Genomic DNA, 17,445 nt, shown 5'->3' on the forward strand with positions numbered 1-17,445 from the left:
CAAGTACATCCTCTGAGGGATCTTTCAGGTCCCATCTGTGAGAAGGCACAGCTGGTTTCATGAAGCTCATGCTCCCTTTTATATCTCAGCAATTCTGTACTTACGCAGTCAGCTGCTATAAACAAGGTCAGACTGAGGCGAAATTACTTCTTGCATGGTTCCTGCCTACGCTTCTCCTCAGAAACACAGACATCTCGAAAGAAGAAAGACAAAAAGTCACATTGACTTTGATATAATTGGACCCACATTTTGGGAGATTGGCCATTGCTCCAGAGTGAAGACTGAAGAAGCAGTAGCCTTGGGGGTTTGGAATTTGGAAGAAGTCTCCCCCTCAGTCCCACCAGAGGGCAGAAGGTTACATTCAGATGTGTGGAGAATGCAGTTCGCTGACGCGGTGGGGCGTCTTACACGTGCTTGGTGCACTTGTGGATTAACGAGATGTCAGGAATCTGGCAGGAGAAGGAAAACCGGCTCAGAAAATGCTCCCTCTTCGGAAAATGCTCCCTCCTCGACACTTCCAGAAGGTCTGGCCGTGATCAGGTCAGCCTGAAGCAGCATCAGATACACACCCTCTTTTGCCCAGACCAGCCACCCCAATTCCTGACATTCCCACCATTGTAAGACTTCTACAAAGCTTTGACGTAGTTGGTTATTTTCACCACAAAATCACTGGATTTCTTTTCACTATTGAGATTATTCTGGCAACTAAAAAATAGCCAATGTTTGGCTGGTGTTTTATGCATGTGCTTATTATCCCAGCACACGTCCTCTGCCAACATTGCAACACGACCCACGGAGAAGCCAAAAATAAATAAATAAAAGAGAAGAGAAAAGGGGAAAAGGGAAAAGGAAGCTCCGTGACCAGGCAGGAAACCTCTGTCCAGTTGGGATCCTTCCATTGGTCACTCCACCAGAGGCTCACCAGGCTGGTGTCCTCCACTGCAGTGTGGCCAGCAATGGAAGCAAGGTGAGAACTCGAGCTCCTGCCAGCCTGGAGATGCATGGAGAGCAGGAGGGTGGTGCAGAAAGGCTGCTGCTGCAACTATTGACAGGCCAGGTGTTCTTTGGAAAGTGACCAGCACATGTTGGCCAACCTGGCCTACCAGGAAGACCCTTTGTCTTTCAGAAAGGAGAGCCTCCCAGGTCTGCAAACCAAAGGTTTGAAGATCTTTTTTCCCTCAGGTGGAAAAACTTACATTATTTTGATGTCAGTCAGTCGAGGATTTACAGAGAAATGGAGGCAGAATTTATGGTGATCAAAGACATCGATAGACCTGCCTAATCTGATTATCCAGTATTTGTTTTCACAATTATCCTTGATAACAACACCAAAGATCTTCGATTCCACTCTAGCCTTCCTCATTCAGAGAGCCATTGTTCAATGAAATGGGAGTTTAATTGACGAAGTAAATGCATTTTTAAAATATACCTACCACTTCAGCTTCTTGATTTCGGAGATTCTGCCATTGAAGTCACTCAGGGTCAACACTATCTGGTTTTAAAATGTATGTGAAAAATTCAGAAATATGTAATGTGGAAGCTCACCCCTGCAGCCAATCCCAGGAACAAGATAGTTTGTGGCACAGATATTAAGTCCTACCCCAAATGAGACTTTGAGAAAGAAGCTATTTGGAACAGGGCTTCCATGTCAGGATTTACAGACTTTTTGAGGAGCCCTCACCACTCCCCAGGTCTCTCCCAACTAACCCTTGCTTCCCAGCCTGCTCTTCCTCTTTCACTGCCCATAACCTGCCCTGGCCTGGGAACCATCATCCAGTTCACAGTGGCTGCTGGCCTGCCTATGGACCTCCTGTAGCCCATTTCTTGCTCTTTACCTAAAATGCCTCCTTCCAAATCTACCACCTGGACTTGTACTCAAACTACATGCCGGTTGAAACAACTCCTCCTTCTTTTAATAAGTTCTCTCTCCCTTTATATTTTCCTATCGCTTGGCAAGTATGATTAGAAAGAATCCTATAGCCTTCCTTGTATTCCAACATGTTCATATAGGCATCATCTCCCTGACTAGACTGCAAAGTATGGGAGTCATTCCCTTGTCTCCACACAGAATAGAAGATGTCATGTCAGTGGGGAATTTAGTTGACTGCTTGGAGGATAGCAAAGAAGCAAGAGACCAAGGCAAACTTGTAAAGTTAAAAGACATCTATGACAAATTGGGGGGAAATATTTGCTACTATCATAGTCACATGCTTGCCAACCTTAATATATATGAACAGGCTTTAAACATAAAGAAAAAAATCCTGGAGTTTCCAGTGTGACTCAGTGGGTTAAAAACCAGACGTTGTCTCTGTGAGGATACAGGTTCCATCCCTGGACTTTAGCAGTGTTTTAAGGATCCAGGATGGCCACAAGCTGCAGCATAGGTCGCAGATGTGGCTTGGATCTGGTGTTGCTGTGGCTGTGGCATCTGCAGCTCTGATTCCATCCCTAGCCAGGGAAATTCCATATGCCACAGGTGCGGCCATTAAAAAAAAAAATTAAGAGGGAAAAGAACCCTAAAAAAATGATCAGGGATGTGGAAAGTTCAGAGCAGCAGAAATGCACATGGCCTTTAAACATGTAATGATCCCTGAACTCACTCATAGTAAGATAAATACACATTAAAACTACATTGGCCTAGGAGTTCCCATCATGGCTCAGTAAGAATGAACCCAACCAGTATCCATGAGGACGCAGGTTCAATCCCTGGCCTCGCTCAGTGGGTTAAGGGTCTGGTATTGCCGTGAACTCTGATGTAGGTTGCAGATGCAGCTTGGATCCAGCATTGCTGTGGTTGTGCATAGGCTGACAGCTGTAGCTCTGATTCAACCTCTAGCCCTGGAACTTCCATATGCCATATGTGTGGTCCCAGAAAAACAAAAAACTACGTTGGCCTGGAGTTCCTTTGTGGCTCAGAAGGTTAATGATCTGGCATTATCACTTCTGTGGTCCAGATTGCTGCTGTGGTATGGGTTTGATCCCTGGCATGGGAACTTCATATGCAGCCAAAAAACAAAAAACAAAAACAAAAACTACATTGACCTACAGACATCTAATAGAACACTCCACCCAACAGCAAGAGAATACACGTTATTTTTAAGTTTACATGGAACATTCTCCAGGATAGATGATATATAAGCCATGAAACAAGCCTAAGTAAGTTTAAAAGGGTTGAAATCATACAAAGTATATTCTTAACCACAGTTAAATTAGAAGTCAATAACAGAAAGAAATGTGAGAAACTCAAAAACATGTGAACATAAAACCACATACTTTTAAGTAAACAGTGGTCTAAAAAAGTCACATGAAAAATTAGAAACAACTTTAAGATGAACAAAAGTGAAAACACAACATACTAAAACTTATCGGATGCAGCTAAAGCAGTGCTCAGAGGAAAACTTATAGCTGTGGACTATTATTCATAATAAAAGACCTCAAATCAATAATCTAATCTTCAGCTTTGGAAAACTAGAAAAAGAAGAGAAAACCAAATCCAAGTCAAGCAGAAGAAAGGAAATTAAAACTAGAGTAGAAAGAAATAATATAGAGACTAGCAATATAACAGAAGAAATTGATGAAACCAAGTTTTTTTAAAAAGATCATTGAAATTGATAAAACTGTACGTAGACTAACCAAGAAAACAGAGAGAGAGAGAGAAGACTCAGATTATTAAAATCAGGAATGAAAGATAGGACACTACTACTAATATAGATAAAAAGGATTGTAAGGGAATATCATGAAAAAACACGCCAACAAATGAAAAACTCAGACGTAATGAATAAATTCATGAAAAGACACTGATTACTGACTTGAGAAGAAATAGAAAAATCTGAATAGATGTATAAAAAGTAAAAGGATTGAACTAATAATTTTAAAACTTTCCATAAAGAAAACCCAGGCACATAACTTCTACCAAACATGTAAAGAAAAATTAATACCAATCTTTCACCAACTCTTACAGAAAATAGGAGAACATTCCCCAACTCTTATATGAAACCAGTATTACCTGATGCAAAAACTAGACAAAGGCATCAGAAGAAAAGAAAACTATAGGCCAGAACTATACTGAGACATCATTTCTTAATAAGACAGGCCAAAAATCCAAAAAATTAACAACACATTCTGTGCATGAGGCTGCAAAGAAACAGAACTCCTATAAAATGCTGGTGGAAATACAAGGTGGTAAACCTCTATGGAGGGGAATTTTGCAATATTAGCAAAATTATGTATGCATTTAACCTTAATCCCAGTAATCTCACTTCTAGGAAACTAGCCTAAAGATTACCGGCAAAATGCAAAAGAACATGTGGCATGACTTTTTGTTGCTATGTGATTTGTAAAGACCAAAAACCACCCAAGTGTCCATTTGGTTGAATCAACCTGCATGCATTCACTCAAGGATTTAGGCTACACAGCTACAAAAAGAAATGAGATAATGGCTAAGTAATTCCCAGGAAAAGTGGAGAAGTGAAATGCAAAGAGCAAGGTGGGAAAGTGCATAAAGTCCTCTACTACTTCTGTGAAAAAGATATATATATTTATTATATAGTATTTTGTAATAATCAGGATGTATTATTAATTTATTGTATAAATTAATATAAATATATACATTTATAGAAATTATATATTAATATAAATTCTAGATTTTATTGTGTGAATTCTATATTTATATATGCACACAAACTTCATAGTTCTTCCCACTGAAAAAGACCTAGAAACAAATCAGTTCAAAAGCAGATACTGGTTTCTAAATATCGCTTCCCACTAAAGGGAACCAGGGAATTCATTTATATGTATGACTGGGTCACTTTGCTGTACAGCAGAAATTGACACAACATTGTAAATCAACTATACTTTAATTTAAAAATAAATAAAAATTGGAATTGTAAAAGGAATCAGGGCTCCTTGGAGAAATGGCCAAGTTCAGGTCTAGGGGAAGAAATGCACAACATGAGCCGGAACCATCTTTCCATTCCCGTTAGCAAGGAACTTTTCATATACTCCTGGCGTCCACTAGAAGGCTTCCCAGAGCCCATGCGAAATTGGAACAGTTAGAGCAATAGTAAGGAAAACTACTACTATGGATTGAGACATATCAAATATATGCCAATCCATGAATTCACACTGACACTCGGAAAAAAGAAACATGTTAGTCCCCCTTGGAGTTGGTGCCAAGGCACCAACTTATTGCTCTGGAAACAGAAACACTTTCCCTGCGCCTTTCCTGTGTGAACTGTGCTAACCAGTTTGGTCTGGGAAATCTCTTCGCAGATGAATCCCAGCTAATAAATGAGGAAGGGATGGTAGAAGTAGGTCACCATTTTGCAAGTCCTAGTGATGCACAGGCTGTAGGACATTACCGTCAAGGTCTGCTATTCTTGCGCGCGAGAGAAAAGCAGTCGCCAGGTGGAAGGACACATCCCACAGGTGAGACTGCCAGGAAGTCCTCCCCGGATCCATACAGGCTTGGAGATCTGACTCTGGGTCAGGAATTGCAGGGCACAGAGGAGCAAGAGAGAAACATGGGTTTGTCCCAGAGTCTCCCGTGAGCGGAACCCAAACAAAGCTCAGGCAGAATGTGGGCACTGCTTCAGCCCTCAGGTGCCCCTGCCAGGTTGCCGCCTTCAGGACCAGGGCATGCAGGGGAGCTCGTGGTCACTGTCCCAACTTCCCCCACCAACTGTGACCCTGTGACACAGGCAAGCTGCTCCCTCCCTTGGTGCTTGGACATCCTCACTCCTCACCCAGAAGGAGAGGTACCCTACCTCCGCGGCTGGTAAGGACTGAGTTAATTAATTCTCAAACTGTCGGACCTGGTCCCAATTAACTACCTGCCCGGTAGTTAACTTCACAGTCACTAGTCCTAGCGCCGTCATCGTTGGGTGAGATCACTCACTGGACACGTAGTAATCCGTGCACACTAACAATCTGCTCATAGCTCATGGGTATTCTTCCCAAGCACCTGTTGTTGCAGGTAGGGGACACGGAGGATGCCTTATGAGAGGGGAGGTCCTGCCCAGAACCCCTCCCTCAGCAGCTCTGCTCAGTGCCAGCCAGCAGGAGTATAATATGAGCTGAGCCACCAGCCCTGGGTGTCCTTTTAAATTTTCTAGTAGTCACTTTTCTAAAAAGTAAATAGAATCAGGTAAGAAAAAGTTAGTAATACGTCTTATTCAACCCAATACTTCCCAAATATCATTTCAACATGCAATCAGTAAAAAAAAATAGTATCACAAGGAGTTCACACCAGGGCACAGTGGGTTAAGAATCTGACTGCAGCCACTCCAATGGCTGCAGAGGTGTGGGTTCCACTCTGACTCAGTGCAGTGGGTTAAAGGATCCTGCATTGCTTCAGCTGCAGCTTGGATTCAATCCCTAGCCTGGACACTTCCATATGCAGTGGGTGTGGCTATAAAAAAAATTGTATCACCAGTCTTCATCATGTCCTATTTTTTTGCTCTCAGAGCACTTCACACTTCAGACTGGCTGCATTTCAAGTACTTGGTCAGCAGCCAGACCTGGCTCAAAACACCGTGTTACCGGTGACAGTCCCAGAGTGCTGACATCACCAGTGCTGGCCTCGGGGAGGAGGGAGGTTTGCCTACAGAGATCTGGGGAGTCCATCCCCTCTGTTATCTGACCCTGAGAAGGGACCTATGTGATTAATGGCAGTCATGTCCTCTGGCTGGAGAGGCACCTACTGTCCAGCTGGGATGGGCTGCCCCTTGGCACTGAGCACCTGGCTTCCCGCTTTTGCTGCCATGACAGGCCATGGAGGGAGCCACAAGGAAGGCAGAGGCTCGTCTGCCCACTTGGGCCTCCCTGGCCACTCCCAGTCTGATTCATGATGCCCCAGAAATGCCCTGCATCCATAAATCTGCCTCAAACCATGCAGTCAGACCTACAGCCACCCACAGCACCCCCTCTGCACCCAAGGGACTCCTGCTAAAAGCCATGAATCTGTCAGGCCTGTGGTAAGCACCATCACCAGTTTACAAGGCAAACAAGCCCCAACCCCTTGGGGTATGTGTTGGTCCCAGGCTTAGGCTGCACCCCAGGAACACCCTGAGCCAGTCAGTTCCCAGCCTGTGTGTGCTGACAAGGGACCAAGGAAGTAACACCTCACCCCCCCACTGCCTGTGCACCCACTCTGACACAAGTTTGTCAACCTTTGGTGGGCACAGACTGGAGAGAAGCTGGTGAGAGCAAAGGATGGACCCTCCTCCCCAGAAAAAGGCCCAGACCACCCAAACAATCCTGCATCTATCTCCAGAGCTCTGGGGCTCCTTGAGCCCCTGAGGGTCCCCCAGGCATGGGTATGACCTCCTGCAGCTTGGGGGAAGGACTGGCTGCAGGCTCAGGCTTCACCCCATGGAGCACTCTGGGCCAGTCGGTTTCATGTCCCACCTCCCAGGCCCTCTGGGCAAAGCAGCTACTTGATTCATGGGAGCCTCAGTGTTCTCATCTGTAAAATGGAAACTGCCTTAACAGCCCTTGTGGTCAGCCTGTCTGCATTTCTACTGCTCTGTGATGGGGGAGGCAGCCGGGGCCAAGGGGACTTGCAGGTGTATGGGGAAGCCCCAACACCGTGCATAGAGGGTCATGTAGGGGAGAATTTCAGGTTTGGCATTTTTCTCTCCTGCTAGGCTGAGAAGCTCACTGAACACTGGACTAGCCATGTGTATTGTTATAGCAAACCCCAAAGCTCTCATCAGGGCAGTTTGGGGGTGACTATGAGTATAGAGCACTCTGGCTGCTGCAGGAGTGGGGACAGTGGGGATTTGGAGCTCCTAGACAGGAACACAGTCACATGGGACTCGTGCTGCCCACACACCAGAATTCACCTCGACCTCTGGCCCAACCTCAGATGCTCTGAAAGGGATTAGGGATGATGAGTGCCATGTGCTGCCTTCTCCCAGCTCCCCGGGGCAGGGCACTGACCGCGTGATGGGGGCTTCTGAAAGAACCATTATGTCCAGTTGTCTCAATTATGCAAAACATTTCTAGCAGGGGAATGGCTGGATGGGGAGAGAGTCACTTCAAAGGGAAAGTTCTCACTTCCCTTCCTTCTCTCAGATCCCAAGGCTGCTTTCATGGGATCCCCCATGGAACATCCTGGTGTGTTTGGCCATGGTTTCCTTTTGGGGCCTGGGAGTGAGGTCATGAGACTGTAGCCTCATCAGGATCACAAGGGCTTGGAGCAGGCTTTCACATGCTCCTTGTGAGGATGACCCCTCTTAAAGGGTGGGCCCTCCTCAGCCAGCTTCCTGTATGGCCAGAGGAGGAAGCCAGAGGAGTCAGGGCACCCACTCTGTCCCATCACTGCGGCAGGTAAGCTCAGGTGCAGATAAGCTCAGGTGTGAGTAAACTCATTGCAGGTAGGTACAGGTGTGGGTAAGCTCAGGTTCTGGTAAGCAAAGCACAGGTACAGGGCTCTGCTTCTCTGGGTTTCCAGCTCTTCTCCTGCTGAGGCTGGCTAGACAAGGTCATGTGGGAATGGCCAATGAATCCTGTGTAGCCGGCCACCACCAGGCTCCAGCGTCTAAATGCAGGTGCCAGGAGGCTGCTGAGAAGCCTCAGCTCCAGGGCTCAGCCTCCTGGCCTCTCATCTTACCTCCCTAGCATCTTACCTCCATTCCTTTGCTTCCTGGAGGATGCGACTCTTCCCAAGAGCCCCACAGTTCCTGAAATTCCTGGCGGGCTTATACTAGCCGATATTTTACCTATTAGTTAAAACCTCAGGGGAAATTGTTGGCTGTGAAGGGAGATAGAGACACTTTCTTACTGCCAGCAGCAGTGGGAGCTGGTTTCTGGAAAGCAGTTTAGCAGTAGGTGCCCAGGTTCAACAACTCCACATCTAGGGATCCACCCGCAGGAAGTAATTCTGAAGGTAAGCCAAAACTTACATTGTTCAGTACAGTGGGACTAATCCAAATGCCCCAAATAGAGGACTGGGCACATAAATCAGAGTCTATCCACAAGATGAAATATAATGTAGTCACTTTTTAAGTAACAGAGAAGAAGGCATAATTACAATCTGCAGAATGATCGTGTTTTTCATTACACACACACACACATCTAATCTATTCATAGGAGAAAGCCAAGGAAGACATTAAAATGCTAGCCATTATTTTAGATAAAGTCTTTATGCATGAGGTTTATTTATTCCTCTTCTTCTTTTACTTTAACTATATTCTATAACAAACACATTTTCCTTTGGTTACCAGAAATTGTACCTTTTTTTAAACCTCAGTGAATATTAGCAGAAATAGGGGATGTGGGGAAAGGATGAAAATATTCGCAGGAATTGTTCTTGGCTGGCCAGGGATAAGAGATGAAAATAAAAGAGAGGAGTGTGGGGAAAAAAGACGAGACAGATTCGCTCTGCTGGAATTAAATATTTAGGGAGGATTCAAGAAGGGAGATTGACCTAAATAATATGGGTTTGATTTGGGGGAAGGGTTTTCTTCAAGAATGTTCACCAAATATCATTTCACAAACTATCTAGCAACATGCCATTGGCAGTTTCTTAGCCTAAAGTTGTCACTCTGCAGTGTATCTTAGGCCCTACAAAATGAATTGGAAAGGTCGACGAATGTTGCATGTGTTTGCTGTCATGGTTTATGTTTTATTGGTTAATTTCCAGGAGAAGTCTGGAATTTTGTTTGGTTTGGCTCTTTGCAACATAATTTATTTGCTTTGCAAAGTTGATAAGTACAAGAAACAGAATGACGCATTTTAAGTGGCTCATTGTCTTCATTCTGAACTAAGTGAAAACAAAACAGGCTTTCTACTAACTTAACCACCCTCTCACTTGGATATTTTTAGAAAATTCTCCTTTGCTTTGTTTGAAAATGTTTTCAAGATGTCTTATAACTTTGTGTGTGTCTGTGTGACTATATGTTTATGTTATGTCTTTGTGTGTATGTGTGTCTGTGTCTGTGTACCTATGTATGTATGTCTTTATGTGTTCATCTCTGTGTGTGCATTAAATTCTGGATCTGGGAAAATAGAAGCTCTTACCCAGTCCCTGATTGCCTCCCTTGACCTAGAGTTAATGCAGTTTCACATCTTAACACCTCCATTAAAAAGACAATAGCCAGGGATAGCTTGATATGCAGAGGGATCTGACCTGCCATGCCCCTCTTTTACTTTTCTTTCTTTCTTTCTTTCTTTTTTTTCTTTTTTTTTTTTTTGCTTTTTAGGGGCACACCTATGGCATATGGACGTTCCCAGGCTAGGGGTCTAGAGGTCTAATTGAAGCTACAGCTTCCAGCCTACGCCACAGCCACCGAAATGCCAGATCCCAGCCGCATCTGCAACCTACACCACAGCTCGTGGCAACACTGGATCCTTAACCCACGGTGAGAGGCGTGGGATCAAACCTGCAACTTCATGGTTCCTAGTTGCATTCATTTTCGCTGCACCATGACGCGAACTCCATGCCCCTCTTTTTCTAGCTTTAATCTTAGACTCAGCAATTAATGAATGAATTACAGCATCCACTGGGAGCAAACAGCATCCAGGTAGCAATTGGTCTATTGCCCCAGGCACACATCACACATCACACATCACATACAGAAGCAAGTTCCCCAGGATCTCATGGAAAGCATCTAGTATAATTTCTCTTTCTGTTTTCTAGAAACTGTATCTTTTTTTTTGTTTGTTTTGTTTTGTTTTGTCTTTTTAGGGCCTCACCTGTAGCATATGGAAGGTCCCAGGCTAGGGGTCTAATTGGAGCTACAGCAACACCAGATCCGAGCTGTGTCTGTGGCAATGCTGGATCCTTAATCCACTGAGCAAGGCCAGAGATCGAACCCAAAACCTAATGGTTCCTAGTTGGATTCGTTTCCACTGCGCCACGACTGGAACTCCAAGAAACTATCTTCAGTTGCTATCCAAGTGAGGGGAAGAATGCATTTACAATGCTAGAGATGCTTTAAGAGAACAAGCTAGTGTCAGCCCCAGAACTCCCTTCCACAGCTGCGGGCAGCCGCTGGGGCTTTCTTGTGGTGGGGTGCCTCCCTACCGCCCCCCACTGCTTCTGGCCCTTTCCCTTCTGGCCTGCGCTATCCATGAATGTGGTGAGGACAGTGAATCCCACTTCTGTTCCCCAAGGGTCGGTCATGCTCGATATGTCCCAAGGTTAAGGGCATTTGGCAAGTGGCCTCACTCTGTGAGCCAGGGCCTCCATGGAGACAGGGCATGGGAGTGAACAGATTCATCAGGCGTGGTGAGGTGAAAAGCATGGAGCCAGGGATTGTGGCAACAGTGTCTTTTTTTGTTTGTTAATCCTTGTAAAGGTGATAGATAAATATGTAAAGTTGAACAAGCTCTTGGAAGAGCCAAGTCTAGATCCTACTTCACATATTTTCCTAATCTCCACCCCCACTGCCGACCATAGTTGGTGGTTGGACTGATGTCTGCTGTTCTAGACTAGCGTCACCCAATCACCTGTGCCACAGACACTATTTTACTTTATTTATGTTCTATGGCTGCACCCACAGCACATTGAAGTTCCCAGGCAGGGGACTGAATCTGAGCTGCAGCTGTGGCAACACTGGATCCTTTAGCCAACGGCACAGGGCTGGGGAGGGAACCTGAGACTCCATAGTGACCCAAGCCACTATAGTTGGATTCTTAAGCCACTGCACCACAGCAGGAACTATTATATTATTTTATTTTATTGATTTTTTTAATCTACCCTTTAAAAATGTTTTACTTATTTTATTTTTTAAAGTTTTATCAAAGTATAGTTGACTTAACCTATATTATTTTAAATTGTAAAGTGGTTGCATCCAAAAAAGTAAAGCCATGTTAAAAATAAGTGAAATTAATGTAAAAACTTAACTCCATCTGTCCCCAATATTATCATTTCAATATGTAGTCAATATAAAACAATGGATTAGTGAGATAGTTTATGTCTTTTTTTTAATATGGAATCTTCAAGATCCTGCCAACCTTTTTTTTTTTTTTTTTTTTGAGCTCTAGTGTTAGACATAACAGAGGGTACTTTGCTGTCTTACAGTTAAACTCATAGGACATCTCAGTTCAGATTGGCTGAATTTCAGATGCTCAATGGCCACATACAGCCAGTAGCCACCATATTGGACAGTATAGGTCTAGACTCTTATATGTCAATGTTCATTCTCATACCAGCTGGATCATACCATACAACTTTTTTCAATTAATAATAGAGATAGTTGCACCTTAGAACTTAGAGTTCTATTTTAGTCTTTTTAACAGATGCATAGTCCATGATTTGGTACATTGTAATTGATTTAACTGGCCTCCAATGTAGATGAAAAATGGGAGCTTGCCAATTTTTTCACTCAGTTCAGAAGATACCCCAACAAACTCCATATACGGCCTTATACATGGAAAGGCATTTCCAGATTACAGGTCCCTAGAAGTGATGTGCTGGGTCAAAGGGGAGGTGCGCTTTGAGAGATATGCCCAACTCCTCTCCAGAACTATGGGCCCAGGGGTCTGTGAGAAGGAAGCCAATTCTCAGCCAAGCATGCCACCAGTGGGCCTTGGGGGCCCCTTAAAACCAAAGTAAAACCAAAGGGTTGGTCTGAACCCTTCTTGGTTCCTGAATGCCCAGTTCCATGGCTTCAATGGTGTGGTTCCAGCCTACCCCTTTGGTGCACAGAGTGCTGTAGGATGAGAGCTACCCGCTCCATCTTTAGCAGAGTTGCCTTGGAAGGCAGGCGAACAAAACAAGCTCCCCTGAGGTCAGCAGACAACACTCAGCCAAGCTCCTAACTCAGTTATTTGCACAGATATGATTATACTAATTCATTAATACGGAATAATCTATCTAGTGTTGTCACAGCAAAGGGGCAGCAGGGCAAGGGGCAGCCCCAGCAGGCTGGCTCCATTGCTGGTAGCCTCAGGCAGCATGCTGAGCTATGTGCCATCCAGTATCCCTCCCCACCCCCGTGGCCCCAGCTGACACCACAGTTTTGGAGGGAACAGGAGTGCTGGCTATGCAGGGTCTAAGGCCTGGGCCTGTGTTCACGCATGCGACCTCTGCAGTGGGCATCTTCACAGGTCCTAGGAGTCCTGGAAGAGGAAGCCCAGGGGACAGGAACCTGGAGGGGTGGTGGAAGATGGAGAGCACCGCCAGGGCCAAGTGGGCATGGAAAGCCAGCCTGGTCCTGCCATTCTTTCTCCTGTGGGCACAGGGCTGCACCCTCTCAGCCACTGACAACTAGACCAGCCTCTTGGGCAACTTCAGGGAGACACTGTACACAGTACTGTCCCAACTTACTCGCCCTTCTAAACTAGGCGGCCGAGTGATGTTGGCCAAACCAGGAAGGGGAGCTGAGGGGAACTGAGGAAACTTGTTGTCTCATCTCCAGGGTCCCAGACAACCAGGGAGGGGCTGGTGAATGGGAGGAAGGGAAGATTGTACCAAGCATCCTTTCCCTGCTACGTGATTCTGTTTCTCTGGCCTCCTTTTGTTTATTCTTTTAAAATAGTTTATTGTGAAATGCAGTATTTATAAGTGTATTACATATCTGCGTACAGTTTAAAGAAGAATAACAAAGAAAATCTTTGTGTATTAGCACCGAGACCCCTCTGACTCTTTTGTTTTGAGTTTGATATGTTTTTAATTAAAAAAATAATTTACCAAGATGAAATTCATGTAACATCAAATTAACCATTGTAAAGTAAACAACTCAGCAGTATTTAGCACATTCACAATGTTTTGCAACCAAAACCACCTCTATCTAGCTGTCCAGAACAGTTTCATCACTACAAAGTAAAACTCCATACCAGTTAAGCAACTTCTTGCAGTTCCCCGTTTCACTCACCCCCTTGGAAACCACGATTTTGTGTTCTGTCTTTATAGATTTATCTATTCTGGTTAATCATTAATCTAAGAGGAATCATGCAGTAAGTGACATTATGTGTCATTCAGCATAACATTTTCAAGGTTCATCCACATTGTAGCATATATCAGTACTTCATTCCCTTTTGTGGCTGAATAATATTCCATTGCATATATAGACCACAATTTGTTTATCCATTCATTCATTGATGGGCTCTTGAGCCATTTCCACCTTTTGGCTTTTGTGAATAGTGGTTTTGAACACGAGTGTACTTGAACTTGTTTGAATACTTGTTTCCAATTCTTTGGCGTATCTACCAAGAAGTCCAATGGGTCATGTGGTAATTCTATATTTAACTTTTTAAGGAAATGCCAAACTCTTTTCCAAAGCAGCTATACCATTTTACATTTCTACCAGCAACATATGACCCTTGAACAATGTGGGGTGATTAGGGACGCTGACCACCCCCCACCTCCCAGAGCAGTTGAAAATCTGCATACTGCTGTCTCTGTTTTGGCAACAAAGACATTGACTCACCAAATGCAGGAAGATCAAACAGTTTGGCTAGAATCAGAACTCAAAACCCTAGTTCTTTTGAGTCTACATATTGTGATCTATAATCAAACACAAACTTTGCCCCACGTGTGGTTAATTTAAAGCTATGTAAAATGAAAATATGTACTCATCGAAAAAAATCCTCCTATAAGCGGACCCATGCAGTTCAAACCAGTGTTGTTCAAGGGTCAGATTTACTGCTTTTCATTTTGGGGGGCTTTTTTCTTATGGCCATTCTAGTAGAGGTTAAATGATACTTCATGGCCTTGATTTGCACTTTCCTGATGATAGTTGATGTTGAATATCTTTTCATGTGCTTGGCCATATGTATATCTTCCTTGGAGTAATGTCTATTCAAGTCATTTGGCCATTCTTCATTTTGATTATTTCTCTTTGTTGTTGAGTTATGAGACTTCTTTGTATGTTCTGGCTACTAGATTCTTGTCAAATATATGATTTGCAAATATTTCCTCTCATTCTGTAGGTTGTCTCTTCACTTGGTTGATAGTATCCTTTGGAGAACAAACATTTTAAATTTTGATGAAGTCCGTTTTATCTATTTCTTCTTTTATCGTATGACACCAAAAGCAAGAGTCTATGAATCTGTTGTCAAAACCAAGGTTATGAAGATTTACCCCTATGTAGAGTTCGATGGTTTTAGCTCTTACTCCTAGGACTGGTCCCCCTTGAGTTAATTTTTGTATATGATATACAAAATGGTATACAAAGTCCAAATCATCCTTTTGCATATGGATATGCAGTTTTCTCAGTACCATTTGTTGAAAAGACTATTCTTTCTCCCATTGGTACCCTTGTTGAAAATCAGTTGGCCATGATATATGGATTTATTTCAGGAATTTCAATCCTATTCTATTGTTCTATAGGTCTATCCTATGTCAGTATCATAGTTTTCTTTTATTAACAATACCTTTGAAATTTTGAAACTTGGAAATGTGAAACCTCCAATTTTATAAATCTTTTTTTCAAGATTATTTTGGCTAGTGGTGCTCCTTGCAATTTCTTACAAATTTGAGGATAAACTTTTCCATTTCTGAAAAAAAAAACATTGAAATTTTGATAGATATTTCACGGACTCTGTAGATCACTTTGAGTAGTATTGTCATCTTAACAATATTAAGTCTTCTAATCCGTGGACATGGGTTGTTTCCATTTATTTAGGTCTTCTTTACATTCTTTCAGTTAATAGTTTTCAGGGTAAGTCTTTCACCTCTTTGGTTAAATTTAATTCCAGATATTTTATTCTTTTTGATGCTATTATAAATGGAATTGTTTCCTTAATTTCCTTTTTGGATTGTTGATTGCTGTTTATTATAACACAGCCGATCTTTTTTTGTTTATCTTGTACTCTGCAACTTCTCTGAACCTGTTTCTAGTAGGTTTTATGTGGATTCTCTGGCAGCTTTACTAAGGTTTTATTTTGGACTTCGTATCCCCATATAATACATTGTTTTAGCCCCACCTGATCTTGAACTTTGTATAAATAGAATCTATGTGTCTTTAGTGACTTGTCTCTTTTGCTTTGTGTTGTTTGGGGAGACATGTGGTAGTTGTAGTTTGTCTGTTTTTATGACATATAATATTTCATTGTGTGAATATATGGCAATGTAGGGAGTTCCCTTCATGGCTCAATGGCAATGAACCTGACTAGTATCCGTGAGGTTGCAAGTTCGATTCCTGGCCTCACTCAGTGGGTTAAGGATCGGACATTGCCCCCAGCTGTGGTAAAGGTAGGTCACAAATGCAGCTCAGATGCTGCATTTCTGTGGCTGTGGTGTAGGCCAGCAGCTTCAGCTCCAATATGACCCCTAGCTCAGGAACTTCCATATGCCTCAGGTGTGGCCCTTAAAAAAAAAAAAAAGAGAAAAAAAAATGATGATGTAGTTGTCGATCTCACTGCAGCTAAGCATCTGGGTTGCTGTCCCTTAGGGCTCTCAAAAACAGTGCTGCTGTGAAGACATGCATGGGATGACATGTCTTCAAATGAACTGGTGCACATGTGCATGGGCATATTTGGGGTAGGCCTCTGTGCTGAACTGCTGGACCATGGACCATGAACCTGCTCCATTTCCCCAGACAATGCTGAACTGTTTTCTATCCTCTTTAAAGGTCGGACCTCAAAACCATCTGTCCATTTTGGACAAAATTTTTTTTCCTTTTTTAGCTTTTTTTCGGGGGGGGGGGCTATACCTGTGGCATATGGAAGTCCCCAGGCTGGGTGTTGAATCAGAGCTACAACTGCCAGTCTATACCACAGCCACAACAATTTGGCGTTGGAGCCATGCCTGCGACCTACACCACAGCTCAGGGCAATGCTGGATCCTTAACACACTGAGCAAGGCCAGGGATCAAACCTTCGTCCTCATGGAGTCTAGTTGGGTTTGTTAATGCTAAGCCACAAAGGGAATTCCCTGGAGAAAATATTTTGAATCTGCCAGAGGAAACAAATTTGTAATGAGAGGCAGAGCCATGAATGGGGGTCAGGCCTGGCTGCCCTGCCATGAGGCTGGCCAGGGCTGGGGGTACCTCCATGAAGCTCTGTCTCCTGTGTGATGCCCCCTCACCTCCCAGAGCCCCCCCACCTCCTGTGTCCTCATTTGTAAAACCACAGTGAGGGAGCACATAGTCTCTGTGAACCCCCACTCCACCCCCACTGCATCTCAGCTCTAAGCAGCAGTCACAGTGGCTACCACAGCAGAGAAAGGGGGTCTGGCATTTCACCCTGTCTCTGTTGTTCCCTCTTCCAAAAACACTTCTCTCTCCATCACTCTTGCACCTAATGGAATTCTCCTCATGCCTGGAGGATGAGCCAGATACCCCTCTCTGCCTGCCCCATCCTGAAAGGCCAGCAGAGCCCACCACATCAGGGGTCCACAAGCTTGTGGTGTGAAACCCTTGAATGCTGGCCCTTCCCCCTGACTCATAGATGGCCCTTGGATTTTTGAAGAGCCCTTTTCTCTGGCATAACCCTCCTAGGTTCTAAATGCCGGGTGGTGTGCGGGCACACTTATTATAAATACACAAGCAGCCC

The 17,445-nt window shown here is 43.9% G+C and overlaps 1 protein-coding gene across 1 annotated transcript in view; it reads left to right on the plus strand.

Annotated features, from left to right (window-relative positions):
• Window positions 1-5,576: 5,576 nt before the first annotated feature.
• Window positions 5,577-17,445, plus strand: part of TRPM1 (transient receptor potential cation channel subfamily M member 1) — a 112,338-nt gene continuing 100,469 nt past the window's right edge. Inside the window, exons 1-2 of the mRNA XM_047769204.1 lie at window positions 5,577-5,776; window positions 8,244-8,331. Of these exons, the coding sequence (XP_047625160.1) occupies window positions 5,577-5,776; window positions 8,244-8,331 (288 nt within the window). The remainder of the gene's footprint in view (window positions 5,777-8,243; window positions 8,332-17,445) is intronic.

The sequence above is a fragment of the Phacochoerus africanus genome, chromosome 2 (genome assembly GCF_016906955.1).
Source record: "Phacochoerus africanus isolate WHEZ1 chromosome 2, ROS_Pafr_v1, whole genome shotgun sequence".
NCBI classification, from domain to species: Eukaryota; Metazoa; Chordata; class Mammalia; order Artiodactyla; family Suidae; genus Phacochoerus; species Phacochoerus africanus.